The sequence below is a fragment of the Phalacrocorax carbo genome, chromosome 16 (genome assembly GCF_963921805.1).
Source record: "Phalacrocorax carbo chromosome 16, bPhaCar2.1, whole genome shotgun sequence".
Taxonomy (NCBI): domain Eukaryota; kingdom Metazoa; phylum Chordata; class Aves; order Suliformes; family Phalacrocoracidae; genus Phalacrocorax; species Phalacrocorax carbo.
In genome coordinates this window covers 2,382,883-2,398,142 of record NC_087528.1, presented here as the reverse complement: position 1 = coordinate 2,398,142, position 15,260 = coordinate 2,382,883, and the positions used below count along the sequence as shown (strand labels likewise).

At 54.5% G+C, this 15,260-nt stretch overlaps 2 protein-coding genes across 6 annotated transcripts in view; one reads left to right on the top strand and one right to left on the bottom strand.

Moving 5' to 3' along the window:
- Window positions 1-13,775, bottom strand: part of ACSF2 (acyl-CoA synthetase family member 2) — a 48,815-nt gene extending 35,040 nt beyond the window's left edge. Inside the window, exon 1 of one of the 2 annotated variants that reach the window (XM_064467285.1) lies at window positions 13,685-13,775. Coding sequence is in view for 1 of the 2 variants with exons in the window: in XM_064467283.1 (XP_064323353.1) it covers window positions 6,657-6,745 (89 nt within the window). In the remaining variant the exon portion in view is untranslated. Of the gene's footprint in view, window positions 1-6,656; window positions 6,801-13,684 lie in introns of those variants that run through there. The other variant, XM_064467283.1, reaches the window with a different exon arrangement.
- Window positions 9,596-14,570, top strand: LRRC59 (leucine rich repeat containing 59). Of its 4 annotated transcripts, XM_064467293.1 has the most exons (8): window positions 9,596-9,762; window positions 10,257-10,376; window positions 10,787-10,846; window positions 11,355-11,513; window positions 11,832-11,936; window positions 12,535-12,607; window positions 13,045-13,218; window positions 13,771-14,570. In XM_064467293.1, exons 2-8 carry the CDS (start codon window positions 10,272-10,274, stop codon window positions 14,013-14,015), a joined length of 921 nt encoding a protein of 306 aa, XP_064323363.1. In that variant the 5' UTR covers window positions 9,596-9,762; window positions 10,257-10,271; the 3' UTR covers window positions 14,016-14,570. The 4 variants fall into 4 exon arrangements, with proteins under 4 accessions (XP_064323363.1, XP_064323365.1, XP_064323364.1 ...); XM_064467295.1 differs by lacking the exon at window positions 10,257-10,376 and having other exon boundaries at window positions 9,599-9,762; XM_064467294.1 differs by lacking the exon at window positions 9,596-9,762 and having other exon boundaries at window positions 10,239-10,320.
- Window positions 14,571-15,260: the final 690 nt, after the last annotated feature.

Sequence of the window (15,260 nt, the reverse complement as noted above, 5' to 3'; positions counted from 1 at the left end):
GGTCTCAGCATAGACCGTTAAACACTGCTCTTGGAGAGCACATGCCTTCTGTTGGCCACACATTCCAGCAGCAAGACAGCCCGCAGTGCTTGCAAACGAGCCAGCCTCAGCACTCGGCTGCTCCTGCAAATCCCTGGAACCCTGGAGTTCAGCAGTGCAACTGAATGGAGAAACACCAGAGACACAAAAAAATCAGGCCCCCTGCCTCATGCAAAAGGCAGGCAAGCGGCCAAATGCTGGCAGGCCCAGAAGGAATTACTGCCTGATGGCGGCAAGCAGAAACAATCAGACTGAAGCAAGCACTCCCAACTAACCCTAGGAGCTCGTTGTATTTATCTCTGAATAGCCCCAACTAACATTCTGTAGTTGTTGATATAAGATAACCAACTTCATTTTTCACCTTTAACTCTTCACCAGTCTCTGCAGAAACTATCAGAAGGGACAAGAGACAATCACAGAGGCATAAGCGTAACCATCCATCCCCTACGACGAGCACACAAGCAAGCTCGTGCTTTGCAGCTGTGAAGGACATCGACCCGACCTGTGGCACCATCTGCTCTGCACAAGGATGAAAGGCCCTGCCCCTGCAGGGCTGGGGAACGATCCTGAATGCACAGTTCATACTCGGAGAGGTTCGCAGACTCCCCAGCCAGTTCTTTTGTTCACGGGTGTCTACCAGGAGCTTCTCCCAGCAAAGCAAGAGCTTTTGGGTCTTTTGCATAACACAACTGCAATGAAAATGTGGTGAAAGTTAAGCCTGCTCTGCTCCGTCCTTACCTCTTCTTTACTTGTTAAAACCTTATTGACTAAAGAGTTAACCAGGTTCTGATTACTTTTGTTTGCTTGAATCATAGAATCATTTAGGTCAGAAAGGGCCTCTAAGATCATCAGGTCCAACTGCTAAAGTAGCACTGCCAAGTCCACCAGTAAACCATGTCCCTAAGCGCTCCAGGGATGGTGACTGCCCCACCTCTCTGGGCAGCCTCTGCCAGGGCCTGACCACTTTTGCAGGGAAGACGTTTTACCTGATACCCAACCTAAACCTCTCCCGGTGCAACTTGAGGCCGTTTCCTCTCATCCTGTCACGGGTGACTTGGGAGCAGAGACCAGCCCCCCCCTCACTCCAGCCCCTCTCAGGCAGCTGCAGAGAGCGAGAAGGGCTCCCCTCAGCCTCCCCTTCTCCAGGCTAAACCCCCCCAGCCCCCTCAGCCGCCCCCCAGCACACTTGTGCTCCAGACCCTGCCCCAGCCCCGCTGCCCTTCTCTGGACACGCTCCAGCCCCTCAAGGCCCTTCTTGTCCCGAGGGGCCCAAACCTGAGCCCAGCATTCGAGGTGGGGCCTCCCCAGGGCCGAGCACAGGGGCCCCATCCCTGCCCGGCCCCTGCTGGCCACACCAGTGCTGACACAAGCCTGGGGGCTGGTGGCCTCCTTGGCCACCCGGGCACTGCTGGCTCATGCCCAGCTGGCTGTCAGCCAGCACCCCCAGGGCCTTCTCCGCCGGGCACTTCCCAGCCCCTCTGCCCCAGGCCTGGGGCGCTGCCTGGGGTTGGGGTGACCCAAGGGCAGGACCCGGCCCTTGGCCTTGTTAAACCTCACACAGCTGGCCTCGGCCCATGGATCCAGCCTGTGCAGGTCCCTCTGCAGAGCCTTCCTACCTTTGAACTGATCAACACTCCCGCCCAACTCGGTGTCATCTGCAAACTCACTGAGGGCGTACTCGATCCCCTTGTCCAGATCATTGATAAAGATGTTAAACAGAACCAGCCCCAACACTGAGCCCTGGGGAGCCCCGCTCATGACCAGCTGCCAACTGGATTTAAATCCATTCACCACAACTCTTTAGGCCTGGCCGTCCAGCCAGTTTTTTACCCAGTGAAGAACATGCCCGTCCAAGCCATGAGCAGACAGTTTTTCCAGGAGAATGCTTTGGGAAATGGTATCAAAGGCTTTACTAAAGCCCAGGTAGACAACATCCACAGCCTTTCTCTCATCCACTAGGTGGGTCACCTGGTCATAGAAGGAGATCAGGTTAGTTAAGCAGGACCTGCCTTTCACGAACCCATGCTGACTGGGCCTGATCACCTGGTTATCCTGTACATGTGTATGACGGCACTCAAGATGAGCTGCTCCATAATCTTCCCTGGCACCAAGGTCAGGCTGACAGGCCTGTAGATCCCCGGATTCTCCTTCCAGCCCTTCTTGTAGATGGGCATCGCATTTACTAATCTCCAGTCAGCTGGGACCTCCTGGGTTAGGCAGGACTGCTGATAAATGATGGAAAGTGGCTTGGTGAGCAATTCTGCCAGTTCCTTCAGTAATCTCACGTGAATCCCATCTGGGCCCATAGACACGTGTGTCTCTATGTAGCAGGTCGCTAACCATTTCCCCTTGGATTATGGGGGCTCCATTCTGCTCCCCACCCGTCTTCCAGCCCAGGGGGCTGGGTACCCGGGGAACAACTGGTCTTACTATTAAAGACTGAGACAAAGAAGGCATTAACAGCCTCAGCCTCTTCCTTATCCTTTGTCACTATGTTTCCTCCCACATCTAATAAAGGCTGGAGATTTTCCTTAGCCCTCCTCTTGCTGCTAATGTCTTTATAGAAGGATTTTTAATTGTCTTTTGCAGCAGTAGCCAGATTAAGCTCTAGCTGGGCTTTGGCCCTTCTAATTTTCTCCCTGCATAACCTCGCTACACCTTTGCAGTCCTCCTGACTTGCATGCCCCTTCTTCCAAAGGTCATAAACTCTCCTTTTTTTTCCTGAGTTCCAGTCAAAGCGCTCTGTTCAGCCAGGCCAGTCTTCTTCCTCACCGGCTTGTCTTTCAGCACATGGGGAGGGCCTGCTTTTGCTCTTTTAAGATTCCCTCCTTGAAGAATGCTTGGCCTTCCTGGACTCCTTTGCCTTCAGGGCTGCCTCCCAGGGGACTCTATCAAGCAGTCTCCTAAACAGGCCGAAGTCTGCTCTCCAGAAGGCCAAGGCGGTAGTTCTGCTGACCCCCCTCCTTAATTCTCCAAGAATCAAAAGCTCTTATCATTTTGTCATCTCTGTGTCCAAGACAGCCTCCAACCACCACATCACCCACACATCCTTCTCTGTTCTCAAACACCGGGCCCAGCGGGAGCCTTCCCTAGTTGGTTCCCTCACCAGCTGTGTCAGGAAGGTCTCTTCCACACACTGCAGGAACACCCTGGACTGTTTCATCTCTGCTGTATTGTACTTCCAGCGGACGTTTGGTAACCTGAAGTCCCCCATGAGAACAAGGGCTAGCGATTGTGAGACTTCTCCCAGCTGCTTATAGAATATCTCATCTGTCTCTTCATCCTGGCTGGGTGATCTGTAACAGACTCCCACCATATCTGCCTTGTTGTCATTCCCCCTGATTCTTACCCATCAACACTCAACCCTATCGTCACCATCATTAAGCTCCAGACAATCCAAACACTCCCTGACATACAGGGCTACCCCACTGCCTCTCCTGCCTTGCCCATCCCTTCCAAGGAGTTTATAGCCATCCATTGCAGCACTCCAGTCGTGCGTCATCCACCGTGATTCTGTGATAGCAACTATATCAGAGTTTTCCTATTGCACAATGGCTTCCAGTTTCCTCCTGTTTGTTGCCCATGCGGCGTGCATTGGTGTAGATGCACTTCAGTTGGGCTATTGATCCGTCCAGCTTTTCAGGGGGAGAAGCCCTAATTCCTACGTGACCATTCTCAGGCACTTCCATGGTTTCTAACACATCCATAACCCTTGCATTTTTGCTGCTGCATGGATCTCCATTCCCTACTGCCACTGAGACAGCAGACCGAAGGACCTTGCTAGCACACCATCCCTCAAACATTGGTGTGCGGCCCCCAGGCTTATCTCTAGCGAGCCTGGTTTGATCCCTTTCCCCTTCAAATCTAGTGCAAAGCTCCTTCAACGAGCCCTGCTAACTCCTGCACAAAGATCCTTTTCCCCCTTTGAGACAGGCGTATTCCGTCTGTCACCAGCAGGCTGGGTGTTGTGTAGACGAACCCATGATCAAAAGACCCAAAATTCTGCCAGTGACACCAAGCTCGGAGCCAGGTCTTGATCCTCTGGCTCTTCCTGTTTCTTCCCTTGTCATTCCCTGCGACTGGAAGGATAGAGAAGAACACTGCTTGTGCTCCTGATCCCTTAACCGGTCATCTCAAGGCTCTGAAGTCTCTCTTGATCACCCTCGGACTTCTTGTTGCAATTTCATCGCTGCCTACCTAAAAAATCAGTAATGGATAGTAATCTGAGGGCCGTACCAGGGTAGGAAGCTTCCTCCTCGTATCCTTAACCCCGGCCCCAGGGAGGCAGCAGCCTTCCCTAAGAAGGGGGTCCTGTCAGCACACTGGGCCTTTTGTTCCCTTTGGAAGGGAGCCTCCAGTGGCAATGACCCAGCTTTTTTTCTTTATGGAAGCAGTTTTGATGCAAGGCATAGACCGACTTAACCTCGGTGACACCTCCAAGCTAGACGGACCATCGTCCTCGTAATTGCTGAGTTCCACTTGCAGAGCCTCATCCCTGTCACGCACGGGCACCTGGGAAGGCGGGGGAGTCACAGAGGAGACGCACTTGCTTCACCAGGCAGGAACGTGTCCCCGTTGCCCCCTATCCCTTAACTCACTGTGTTCAGCCAAGCAGAGGGAGGATAGGGAATCCTCCATATCATGTGTTCTGCCTGCCTGTTGGGCCCGCTCCCAGGGAAGAGAGGGTGCGATTCCAGCAGTCCAGCTCTCTCGCTCTCCCTGATACTCCTCAACCTCCTCACCTCCTCCTCCCAGAGCTCTGCCACTGAGCAGGAGCTCCCCTGCCTGGGTGCACCTCCCAGGGATGTGCTCACTGCTGCCATCCCACCCTGGCGTAAGAGTAGAGCATACCTGCACCCTGGCACCCGGGCGGCAGCGTGTTCCCACCGGAGCTCCGTCTGGGAAGCTGCGGCAGTTGTGGTGGGTGCAGGGTTTAGAGAGGCTGTGCCTTTCTGCCAGGTGGATACCATCGCTCCCTGGTCAAGCCAGCAGAGCTTCAGCACCCTTCCTGCACGCCCTATCACACACCCTTCCGTGCAAACTCCCGCGCAAACTGCCATGCCCCGCACTGTTTGCCCGCCCTGTTGGCGGTGCTCCCGGTTGCCAGCGCTCCCTAAGGGCTTCTCTTATACAGGGGGTGCTCGGCTGCCATCGTTCCCGTCCCCACCCAAGTCTCGTCTGCCGCTGTGGCAGGAGCTGCGGGCTCCCAGCGGGTCTCTCGTCTCCCCCTGAGGTTCCCCTGTTTCGGGAACCACCCTGTGCACCATGCAGGCACCGGAGCTGCTTGCCTTGGCGACTGGCTTGGTTTGGTTCATGGAAGGATCAAGTCCCCAGAGCTTTCAGTCTCCAACTGCAGCAGACTTTTTGGTTACATTTTACACTGTACCTCTCGCCCCTCTGCACTATTCCTGCAAAAAGGATAAATATTACATAACACTAGGAGCAGAATTTAATAAACTTTTTTATAATGTTACCAGAAGGAGTTTACCCTTCTAAATACACTTTTTATCCAAGCACTTTGTGTTCCTCCCCCTCAGTTTCACTTCTGGGCTGGAGTCCAAACTGCAGTGAACTCTCTGCCATGCTTCCCTTCCTGTTTCCTAAGTACAGATCCCAACATGGCAATCTTGGCTCCAGCAAGGGCTTCAACCACCTCACTCCTAATCTCGACCCAGTTGAAATGAAGCATCCAGACCCCGCGTGTGGAAAACAAGGGCTGCTCCCCGCAGTTCCTGGGGAATAACTCCCTGGAAGTCATGCCTCCAGGTGACTATTGAACTCTGAATATCAGCTAATCCTTCAAAGCCTTTCCCAAAGCCAGCTGCTTTCTATTGCTGTTCTTTCCCATGAGCTTGCTCTGAGAGGCAACATTGAACAAAAGCAAGACAAAGAACTTCCCTGACCCTCCCTGAACCCCAGAGCTCCTCTGTGCCCTGGACCTGCTGGCACCCCAGTGCCCACCACCACCCTGCCCACCCAGGGGAGGTGCCACAGGAGGATGGGGACGCTACCCAAGCAAGCCCACACGCCAAAGGGCTGAAGGAGGACCGAGAAGCTGTTTGATATATTTCACGTAACCACAGTCAGGATGCAGCTGCTGCACAAAGGAAGTTCAGCCCTGGGTACATGTTCACGTCCCTCCGCAGGTTGCATCGGGGTCATCCCCTCCCCTGGTCCCCTCCAGGGCCCGGGTAGGGGGTGGGGGCCAGACCCAGGGGATGCAGCCTGTGTTCTGCCACTTTGGATGGATTTTAGGGAGCCAAGGGACAGCAACACACACTGAGAGTGAAACCTCCAGCTGAACCTGACCCCCTGCTGCAAGCAGCCACACACCTGCCTGGACAAACGTATCCCTCTGCAGCTGCCATACAGCCCCCGTCATGTGTCACACACGGCCTGCGTTCCCTACAGCTCCCACCCCTGCCCCTACAGCCCTCTCATCCTCTGCACCCACAGCCCTCCATCCCCTAGATCCCCCATCCCCTCACCTACAGCCCCTGTTCCCTAGAGCCCCCCATCCCCTCTTCCCCATGACCCCCATCCCTATCGCCCCCTCTCCCCCCTCCCCCACGCCCCCCCGTGCCCCCCAGCTCCCCCATGCCCCCTCCCGGCCCTACCTGCCCGGCGGGGCTCCCCGCCGCCCGCCCGCCCGGCGCAGGAGGCCGAGCCCGCCGCGGGGCAGCGCCGCCAGCCGCGCCGTGGCCATGCCTGCGGCGGCGGGACGCGGCCGCCCGGAGCCCGGCCCCTGGCCCCGCCGCTCGGTACGCGGGGGCGGTGCGCTCCGCGGCCCGGCCCCGGCCCCGCTCCCGCCCCGCCGCCCGCGGCCCCGGGGCCCCCCGCCGGGCGGGGGGCGGAGAAAGGCGGGGGGCGAGAGGCACACACGCACCCCCCGGCTGCCGGCACGGAGCCCCACTGGCGCCAGCTTCCAAGTCCCCGCACTGCGCTTCCATCCCGCATCCCCCCCTTCCACTCTCTCTTTTTTCCAGCCTGCTCCATCAGCCTTTTTCTGCCTGACCCGCCTGCTGCTACACCCCAACTTCTCCATGCACCCCAAATAAGCCCTGCGCTCTTGCTGAGGGGGACTTGGGTGCAAGGCAACCAACACCACCTGCATCCGCTTTTGTCCACCTGTACCGCTTGGTACCTGAGCCCCATGAGTCGCTGCAGGATTTCCAGCCCCGTCCAGTTCATGAGTTATCACAGTTACCAGCTCAGGCACCCCCCAGCTGCCTGTACCCCGCTAAGGTCAAAAGAGAGACCAGCTGGGAGCTGCTGAGCTACTCCAGACCCAGGCAGGCTGAGATCCCCTCGCGTAAGGGCCGAGGAGCGCTGCGGTGCTGAGCTCCGCCAGGCACCCGGCCACAGGACCAGCACAGCTCCGCTTCAAGCAGAACTGATGCTGGAGAGAAAAGGTGACACACACATCGTTCCTCTGCGTATAAAACGCCTTTGCGGGCACTGCCTGCAACACTGGCCAAAAGCTAATTAATCCTTGTGAAAGGGCTGATCCCAAAAAATAACCTATGTATGTCTTTTAAAAACTCTAGGGGCGTTACCAAACAGTGCTATTGGCCCGAGGCAGCTGTTCTGCCGCTCTGCGCAGGAGAAGCTGGAATTCGGTGGGTCTGGACACAGCGTGTCCGTACCACATCGAGCGCAATGGCGCTGACAAACAAGGGTCATCAGATATCAGCCTCAGAACAGGCGTATCTCAGACACCAAAGCCATAAATGTGCTCCTAACACAGCACATAGCAAAATACCGACTGCAGCCAGACCCCAGCGTTAGGTTTTAGATGCAGGAAGGATTTTTCCCCAACGTGCGTCTTGCTCACAGTTTGGTGGCAGCGGTGACGGTGTTTTGTTGGGGGAAGGGAGATTTTTGTCTTTGAAATGTGAAAAATTGGCAGTGGCTGCAGAGGGGACGCTGGGAGAGGCAGAGTGTGGGAATGGTCTCCGGCCCCTGGCTGGTGTGGCCAGCTCATGTCCCCAGGGCTGCAATAAGGATCCTTCGCTCCAGGTTAGATTGACAGTGTTCATCCTGCTCCCCGCAGCAGCTCCTGCTCCCCTCTCCTTTGCAGCCTTCCTCCAGCAGAGTGTGCAAATGCACCCTGTGTTACAGCTTGTCTGTCTCAGGAAGGTTGGAAACCTTTTAGATACGCACAGGTACCTCTATTTACACGCCAGTCCCGCTAAAATCAGTAGCTAGGTGAGTTGATGCATTTCCGCAGACAGTGGAAGGCTGTATGACATTCGTGGCCAGACGTTATCCTTCCGCCATCTCAGCACCGCACGGAGCAAATCTCTTTGGGCTCCAGGAATATCAACACGTGCTCAGTGTTGTATAACCATAGAGACAGAAACCCCCAACATCTGAGATCCCCAAACCCCCTCACCTTCAATAAATAAAAATAAAGCTGACTTTCAGTTTGATCTCCCCACGTCCTGGTCAGTAGCCTACAGGGGGAATCCAGGTTAGGTATTAAACCAAGAATTATGCAGAAGTTAATGGGACCTTGACATCTGGGTACATTTGTTTGAGATTGTCAAAGTGAAGGCAGGCCGAATCAGTAACGCCTCATATACCACTAAGATATCATTTCTTTCTAATGAAGATTTTAAAATTTGCCTTCAAGTTAATCACAGATAAGCAGGTAGGTTTTGTAACTCATCCACACCCTCGTTTCCTTCCACTAAGAGACAGAAGCTCTTGGACTTGTGTAAATCCAGAAGCGCAGGTTTCGGCCTCTGCAGCACTGCACACCCGAAGGCCTTTTCCAGCCACGCAGAGGGTCTTGCTCAGAACCCCCCTGAGTCCCCCCAGGTTTCTCTCCCAGGAGCAGGACTGTATGTGGTGCCTCCCAGCTGGGGAAGGGAGCAGGGGCACGCCACCTCACCTGAGCCCCTCGCCACCTCCAGGTAATGTGGGGCTCGGGCAGCCGGTTGCCTCCCTTGGTGTCGGCGCTGGGAGATCTGGCAACGCTAGGTTACCCCACCGGGCCCTGCAGCAGGTCGTCCTCCGGTCCTTCCTTGCTCCTCCAAACCTTGCTGTGAAAAGCTGAGGGACAGGAGAGGTTCTTGCATAACTAGACCTTGTTTTTCCCAAATGAGGGCTCTGTAATCGCAGCTCACCTTTGGAGGAACAATAACCTGCTCCAAGAAACTTCTATAATCTCCTGGATGCGAACACGGTAACCTCAGGGAGGTTTCATTACACTTTCTATGAGGCAAATCCCTGTTTGCTCTTTTGGGGTGCCTTTGCTCAGAGAATCCCGTGGTCTCAATTACCTCCATGCTGAGCTAACGCAGATCTACAGGTGCTGGAAGAGACCAACTGGCAACTTAAAAACTAACCAAAGCACCCACAGAGTAGAAGTGCTGGAGGAGTTAAAGCATCTTTACGAGGTCCTGTACCTCACGATGTGCACAGGGGTTGGGAAATTCAAGGTTAGTCCTCACTGTAACCCCGCTACCGGGTAATACTAATTTGGCTCAGCCCCAGGCTCCTCTTCTCTTTCCTGGACTTTCTCCCCAGCAGGTCAGTTGAGCCAAGAGAGCGCTCTGCTCACTGGAGCCTTTGGATCAGAGCGGGAATGTCAACTGCACGTTGCTCCCTGTGAAGAGAAACATCTCGGTGTGATAGCCCAACAGCAAGGGAGCTCACCACTCCCGTTACAGGCTCGCGAAGAGATCGAAGCAGCGGCATCTGCCGTTGTAAAATGAGGTACGGGTTACTCGGTTTCTGCGTATCTATATTGGATTATTAGTTGTGAAGAGGTTGGGATTTTTTGGGGCGGTGCATGGCCGGTGAAATCACTGGGTACAAATCTCACCCACCCGTGGAGCCGGGGTGGGAGGTCTCCGGCCCTTCGTGGGACGGTTTCATGTCAGAGGCCACTGACCAGGCGATGAATTTCTGACAGCCTTGGCGGGGGTCCGGGGGCGGCGGAAAGGCCCGAAGGCGCGCCGAAGCGGTGCCAGTATTCCGGGCTCGGTGTGTTGGGCTCGGCCCGGTTGGGCTGGGCTCAGCTCGGCGGTTAGGCTGGGCCGGCGGGGAGCTCCGGGCCGGCAGGGGGCGCACTCGGCCACGCGGCGGGCGGCTGGCGGGCCCCGCGCGGACGTGGACGCGGACGTGGACGCGGAAGTGGGCGGTGGGGCCGCGCGGCACCGCCCCCCCTCTCCCCCCCCCCCGAAAGCTCCGCATCCCCTTGTTCTCAGCGGACCCCGGCGGCCATGTCGCGGGGCGGCGGGAAGGGGCCGAGCCTGAAGGACAAGCTGGACGGTAACGAGCTGGACCTGAGCCTGTGCGACCTGAACGAGGTGCCGGTCCGGGAGCTGGTGAGCGTCCGGCCCGCCCAGCGGGGCAGGGGCCGGGGCCGCAGCCCCGGGCGGGGACCGGGGCCCCCCGGGGAGCGGCTCTGCCAGCCCGGTCCCCGGGAAGGGGCAGCGCAGGGGAGCCCCGTGCGCTGGAGGTGGTCGTGACCCGGCCTGCAGGTCTTTAAAACAGCAGAGAGGAGGGGTTCATCTCCTGTGGGCAGAGCAGCTGCGGCCCTCAGCTCTATTTCAGGACAAATACTGCCTTTAGACCCAGAAATCAATCGAAATATGACGTGACCTCGGAGGCAGCTGCGGGGGGATGGACAGACCGACACGGGACAAAACCACAGAGGCCACAGAAGCAAAACTAGCAGGTGTCAGAAGGGTGTGGGTGTACCTCGGTGCTGATTTTAGCTTTCTTTCTCTTTCAGGCCGCTCTTCCAAAAGCCACTGTATTGGATTTGTCCTGTAACAACCTCATTTCCTTGCCGGTAAGGTGCTGGAGAGCCTTTGTGGGGATGGGTCCCCTGGGAAATATTTTGAAAAGATAACTAGTGCTGCAGTAAAGGTTCAGCAGGAGGTTTGGAGCTGGCGCTTTCCTCAGCCAGGGGTGGCTGAATGGCTTTGTCGGTGACGGGTCGGTGGTGGGTGGTTTTGGCCAAGGCAGGGGAGAGAAAAGCTTTGCGCTGCATGAGGATTGCGGTCCGGAGGATCCCCACGTGAATACAGACCGGTTTCAGCAGCAGCAGAGACTCGGGTTTGTATCCATTGCATCACCACACATCGCCTCCTGTCTGTCTGTCCTGCCTGTCCCACTGTTTTCCACTTCCCTCTCCCGAGGCAAAGGAGGAGAGCGGTTTTCCTCCATCACAGTTCTGTAGCAAGTTGAGGATTTGTGGCTTATGCAAGGTGCGGGCTATCTCAGCGTGCTCCCCCCCGCCAAGGTTCCTCCACAGAGGTGCTGACAAGCTTTTTCTGGGTTTTGTGTTTGGGTTTTAGTCAGACTTCTGTAGTTTGATGCATCTGGTGAAACTGGATTTGAGTAAAAATCGGCTTCAGCAGCTGCCCTTGGACTTTGGACGCCTGGTCAATCTGCAGCACCTGGACCTTCTGAACAACCGTTTAGTCACCCTGCCAGTCAGCTTTGCACAGCTCAAGGTAAAACTGTTTGCTGGGCAGTTACGTAAAGCTTTGGGATGCAGCCCAGGGTCTCGTGATCCTCCTCAGGTTGATTTCTCTGGTAAAGCATCCATCCTGCTGACAACCCATTCCAAAATTGAGCTGGTTCTGCTCCGCAGCTCAGAGGAAATTCTGTCACTTCTATTGAAAACACCTCTGCTCAAGCTCTCTGCTTGCCCGCCGTACCTGTTTCATTCATGTGAAAACTAAGCAATTCTTTGCTTCTGCTTTGGGTCTCTTAAATAGTCGGAGACTACTGTGCTCTCACAGCCTCCCCTTCATCGTTCCTTTCTGCAGAACCTGAAGTGGCTGGATCTGAAGGACAATCCCTTGGATCCTGTCCTAGCTAAAGTAGCAGGAGACTGTCTGGATGAGAAGCAGTGCAAACAGGCCGCTGTCAAGGTAAGGAATCTGCTTTTATTCTTTTTTTTTTTTCTTTCCCCCTTACTTGGCTTTGTCAGTGGTGGTTCTTCCTCTTTTGCTTAGCAAGCTGGGCGGCTGCGGCAGCGGGTTGAAGTTCCTTCAGTCAGTGAGGTGCAGATTCACTGCACCGACTTCACTGCTGCTGTGCCTGTAGAGAGCAGAGACTCGGCTGAGTAGGATTCTCTTCCATTACTGAGTTGACAGAGGACTAATTGTGGATTGCTACGAAAGCGAAGGCAAAATAATCCACGCCTAGGCTTATAGTTCAGAGTACAAAAATCTCGGGGGAAGGTCTGGCAAGCTGTCAGTTCACGTAAAGAGCAGCGTTCTGTGATCCTCTCGATCAGCTAGCACCAGTTTGGCGGTTAGGTTTTTAACGCAAAGATCCATTCCTTAACTGCAAAGCTTCAGGTGGGGAAGTGCGAGCTCTCTTCAGAGCTGTACGTGTAGGGGTAAGTCAGGGTTGGTGGTCAGCCCCAGCTGACTGTCCTCAGCTACGCTCCGGCTGTTCCATTGTGAACTGACTGTGCAACGAGCCTGCTGCAGAGACCCCAGCTTGTTCGCTCGGACCTTGCAGGTACTGCAGCACATGAAGGTGATCCAGGCTGAGCAGGATCGACAACGGCAGCGGAAGCTCCAAGCAGAGCGAGGTAAGCCCAAAAAGCCCCCGCACGCTGTCTGCCGACGAGGCCTGCTCTTGATCTCCCGCACGCGCCCAAACGTACTGATCAACATTTCACAAACTGCCACCTAACAAATACTTGGAATTACCAAAATCCTGTGGACTCTGGGAGTAGTAGGGTGGAAGGATAGCGGGGATAACAATGTGATTTCCTGCCTGAATAATAGTTAGATCTCTAGATGGAATGCACATAGTTTACCTATGAAAAAATATGAGAGAAGAGCACGGGATTTATATTGAGGGAAGCATAATTCTGAGGGAGCAAAATGCAAGTAATATTTAAAAAAAGATAAAAAAGGATAGTTTGTTTCCTTGTTCCAACTGGGAACAGATAAGCAGGTAATAAGGAAGAAGGCAATGACAACCCTTTACCTGAAAGGGAAAAAACTTCCTATTAATCCCCAGAAATGGAGAAGAAGCGTGAAGCAGAACAGCGAGCAAAGGAGGCTCAAGAGAGGGAACTGAGGAAGCGAGAGAAGGCAGAAGAAAAGGAACGCAGGAGACGAGAGTACGATGCTCAGAAAGCTGCAAAGCAGGAGACAGAAAAGAAACCTAAAAAAGAACATGTGCAGACCCGAAGTAAGTAGTATCCAGTGCAGGTGGGATTGCATCAGATTTCATCTTCGTCTCATTTTGATGCTGCCAGCTTTGCTTTTATGCAGCCCAGGTACTGGGAGATGGGGGAGTTGGGGGGCGGGGGGAAGGGGAACCCATAGGGCTTCTAATAAGCTCTACTGCTGTGCCCTGTCCCCTTCGCCTGCATTCCTGATGAACTGCCGAACTACGAGATTCAGAAAGTTTTTCAGCTGCTCCTACTGAGAGCTTCCCTCCGCTCATTTCTTTTTAAACATACTAAACTATACGTGCAAAACCAGATCTTGTGCAACACAAAAGTTCTTTACACCCTGTTTGCTGCTGCATGTGAAACTAAATCTGAAACTTTTCACCCTAAATGGGCAGATCCTGTGCATCTAGTTATTAACCAGAGTTAAGAAATTAAAAGTCATGGCAAAAGACAACTGCAGCGCAGGCTGAAGTATCTTACCTGAGCAGCTGGTTTCCGAGCGTAGGATCTTAAAGGTATTTGATTAATTCCTCACGTTCTCTGACTTGTAAATGCTGTCGTTACAGAGCCCGCCTCCAGTTCTCGTCCCCCTCAGCCAGCCCGGCACAAGCGCTCCTGGTCGCGGTCCGTGCTGAGGGTCCTGTTCTTTGTGCTGTTTTGTGTCCTCTGTACTTTGGCCGCCTGCAAGCTGACAGAGCTGCAACATCAACCGCTGTGCGTCAGCGTGAACACTCTCTACGAGGATGTGTTAGCCGCTCTGCAAAACCACAAAACCCTGCAAAATATGCTACACCAGAACTCGCAGCAGTGATTGTCCTGGACGGGCACTTGCTTCATCAGCATCTCCCTCCACCATCTACGCAGCCAGAATTCCTATGGAATTGTGTTCTGATGAAACTGCTTTTAATCAGTCAGCATTGGTTTGCTGGTCCACTCCACACAGAGCAGAGTTATTGTTCAGATCATCTTTGCCGTGCATGTTTCGCAGTTGGCCTGTAACTCCCATTATTTGCCCACGTTAACCTAAACCTGTTAACACTTCTTACCTCCGAGGGATGTTTACCTAGATTGCGAGATACAGAAAGCTGCCAATCTAGAGGAGTAGGAAAGACCCAGCCCTCCTGTTCTCTGGGCAGCTATAGCTCTGTCCTGGAGGTAGGAGATTTTTAATGTGTATCCATTCCTTGCTCTCATTTCTGTTTGTGCTAAAATTGGTGGGATGGCTGTATGGGAATAATATATTAAGGCCTACTCCAGGACCAATTACAGGTGTGTAGGATGGCTGTGTGTCCGTCTGTTGGAGCAAAGAAGCTGATGTACTATTGAAAGGAGCTGAAAATTTTCAATACAACAGTTTTCGCAGCAATTTGTCTGAACTGGATGTTTATCTTGCTAATGCAGTTTTAATTTTAATTAGGTCTTTTAGAAACAGCCAAAAATTATTTCTGAGTGCGTTAATTTGAACCAGCTGGCACCAGCAAAGTGGCTACGGCTGCAGAAAGGCTTCTGGCAGGTCTGCAGGCTGGTTTGGTGTGCGCCGCAAGAGGGGGGTGTCAGAGACACGCGGGCTGCAGCGGTGGCAGGCGGCGCTGGGTGGCACTGTGACAGCAGCACGCCGAGGCAGCGGGGCAGGGAAGGGCCGAGGCAGCGGGGCAGCGAAGGGCCGAGGCAGCGGGGCAGCGAAGGGCCGAGGCAGCGGGGCAGCGAAGGGCCGAGGCAGCGGGGCAGCGAAGGGCCGAGGCAGCGGGGCAGCGAAGGGCCGAGGCAGCGGGGCAGCGAAGGGCCGAGGCAGCGGGGCAGCGAAGGGCCGAGGCAGCGGGGCAGGGGTCTGTGAATTATTTAGAATTTCCTTACAGAGAGGAGTTTGTCATATCCTTAAGGGCTTTGTGAGGACTAACTGAGCTATTGTTAAGTGCGGGTTTCAGGGATACCCGTGCTACAGGCTCCACTGAGACATCCTATGTCAATCACTAGAATCACTCCCTCTTACACCCAAGATTGTTGCTGATAAAAGCAGTGCCATGAGGAAATTATCTCTAGCATTTCATACCAAGGT

Bases quoted from the DNA above. Each gene is read 5' to 3' on its own strand.
- LRRC59 (XM_064467293.1), top strand. From the start codon at position 10,272: ATGTCGCGGGGCGGCGGGAAGGGGCCGAGCCTGAAGGACAAGCTGGAC. The intron at 10,847-11,354 runs GTAAGGTGCTGG...TTTGGGTTTTAG, and splicing joins ACAACCTCATTTCCTTGCCG to TCAGACTTCTGTAGTTTGAT. The intron at 12,608-13,044 runs GTAAGCCCAAAA...ATTAATCCCCAG, and splicing joins GAAGCTCCAAGCAGAGCGAG to AAATGGAGAAGAAGCGTGAA.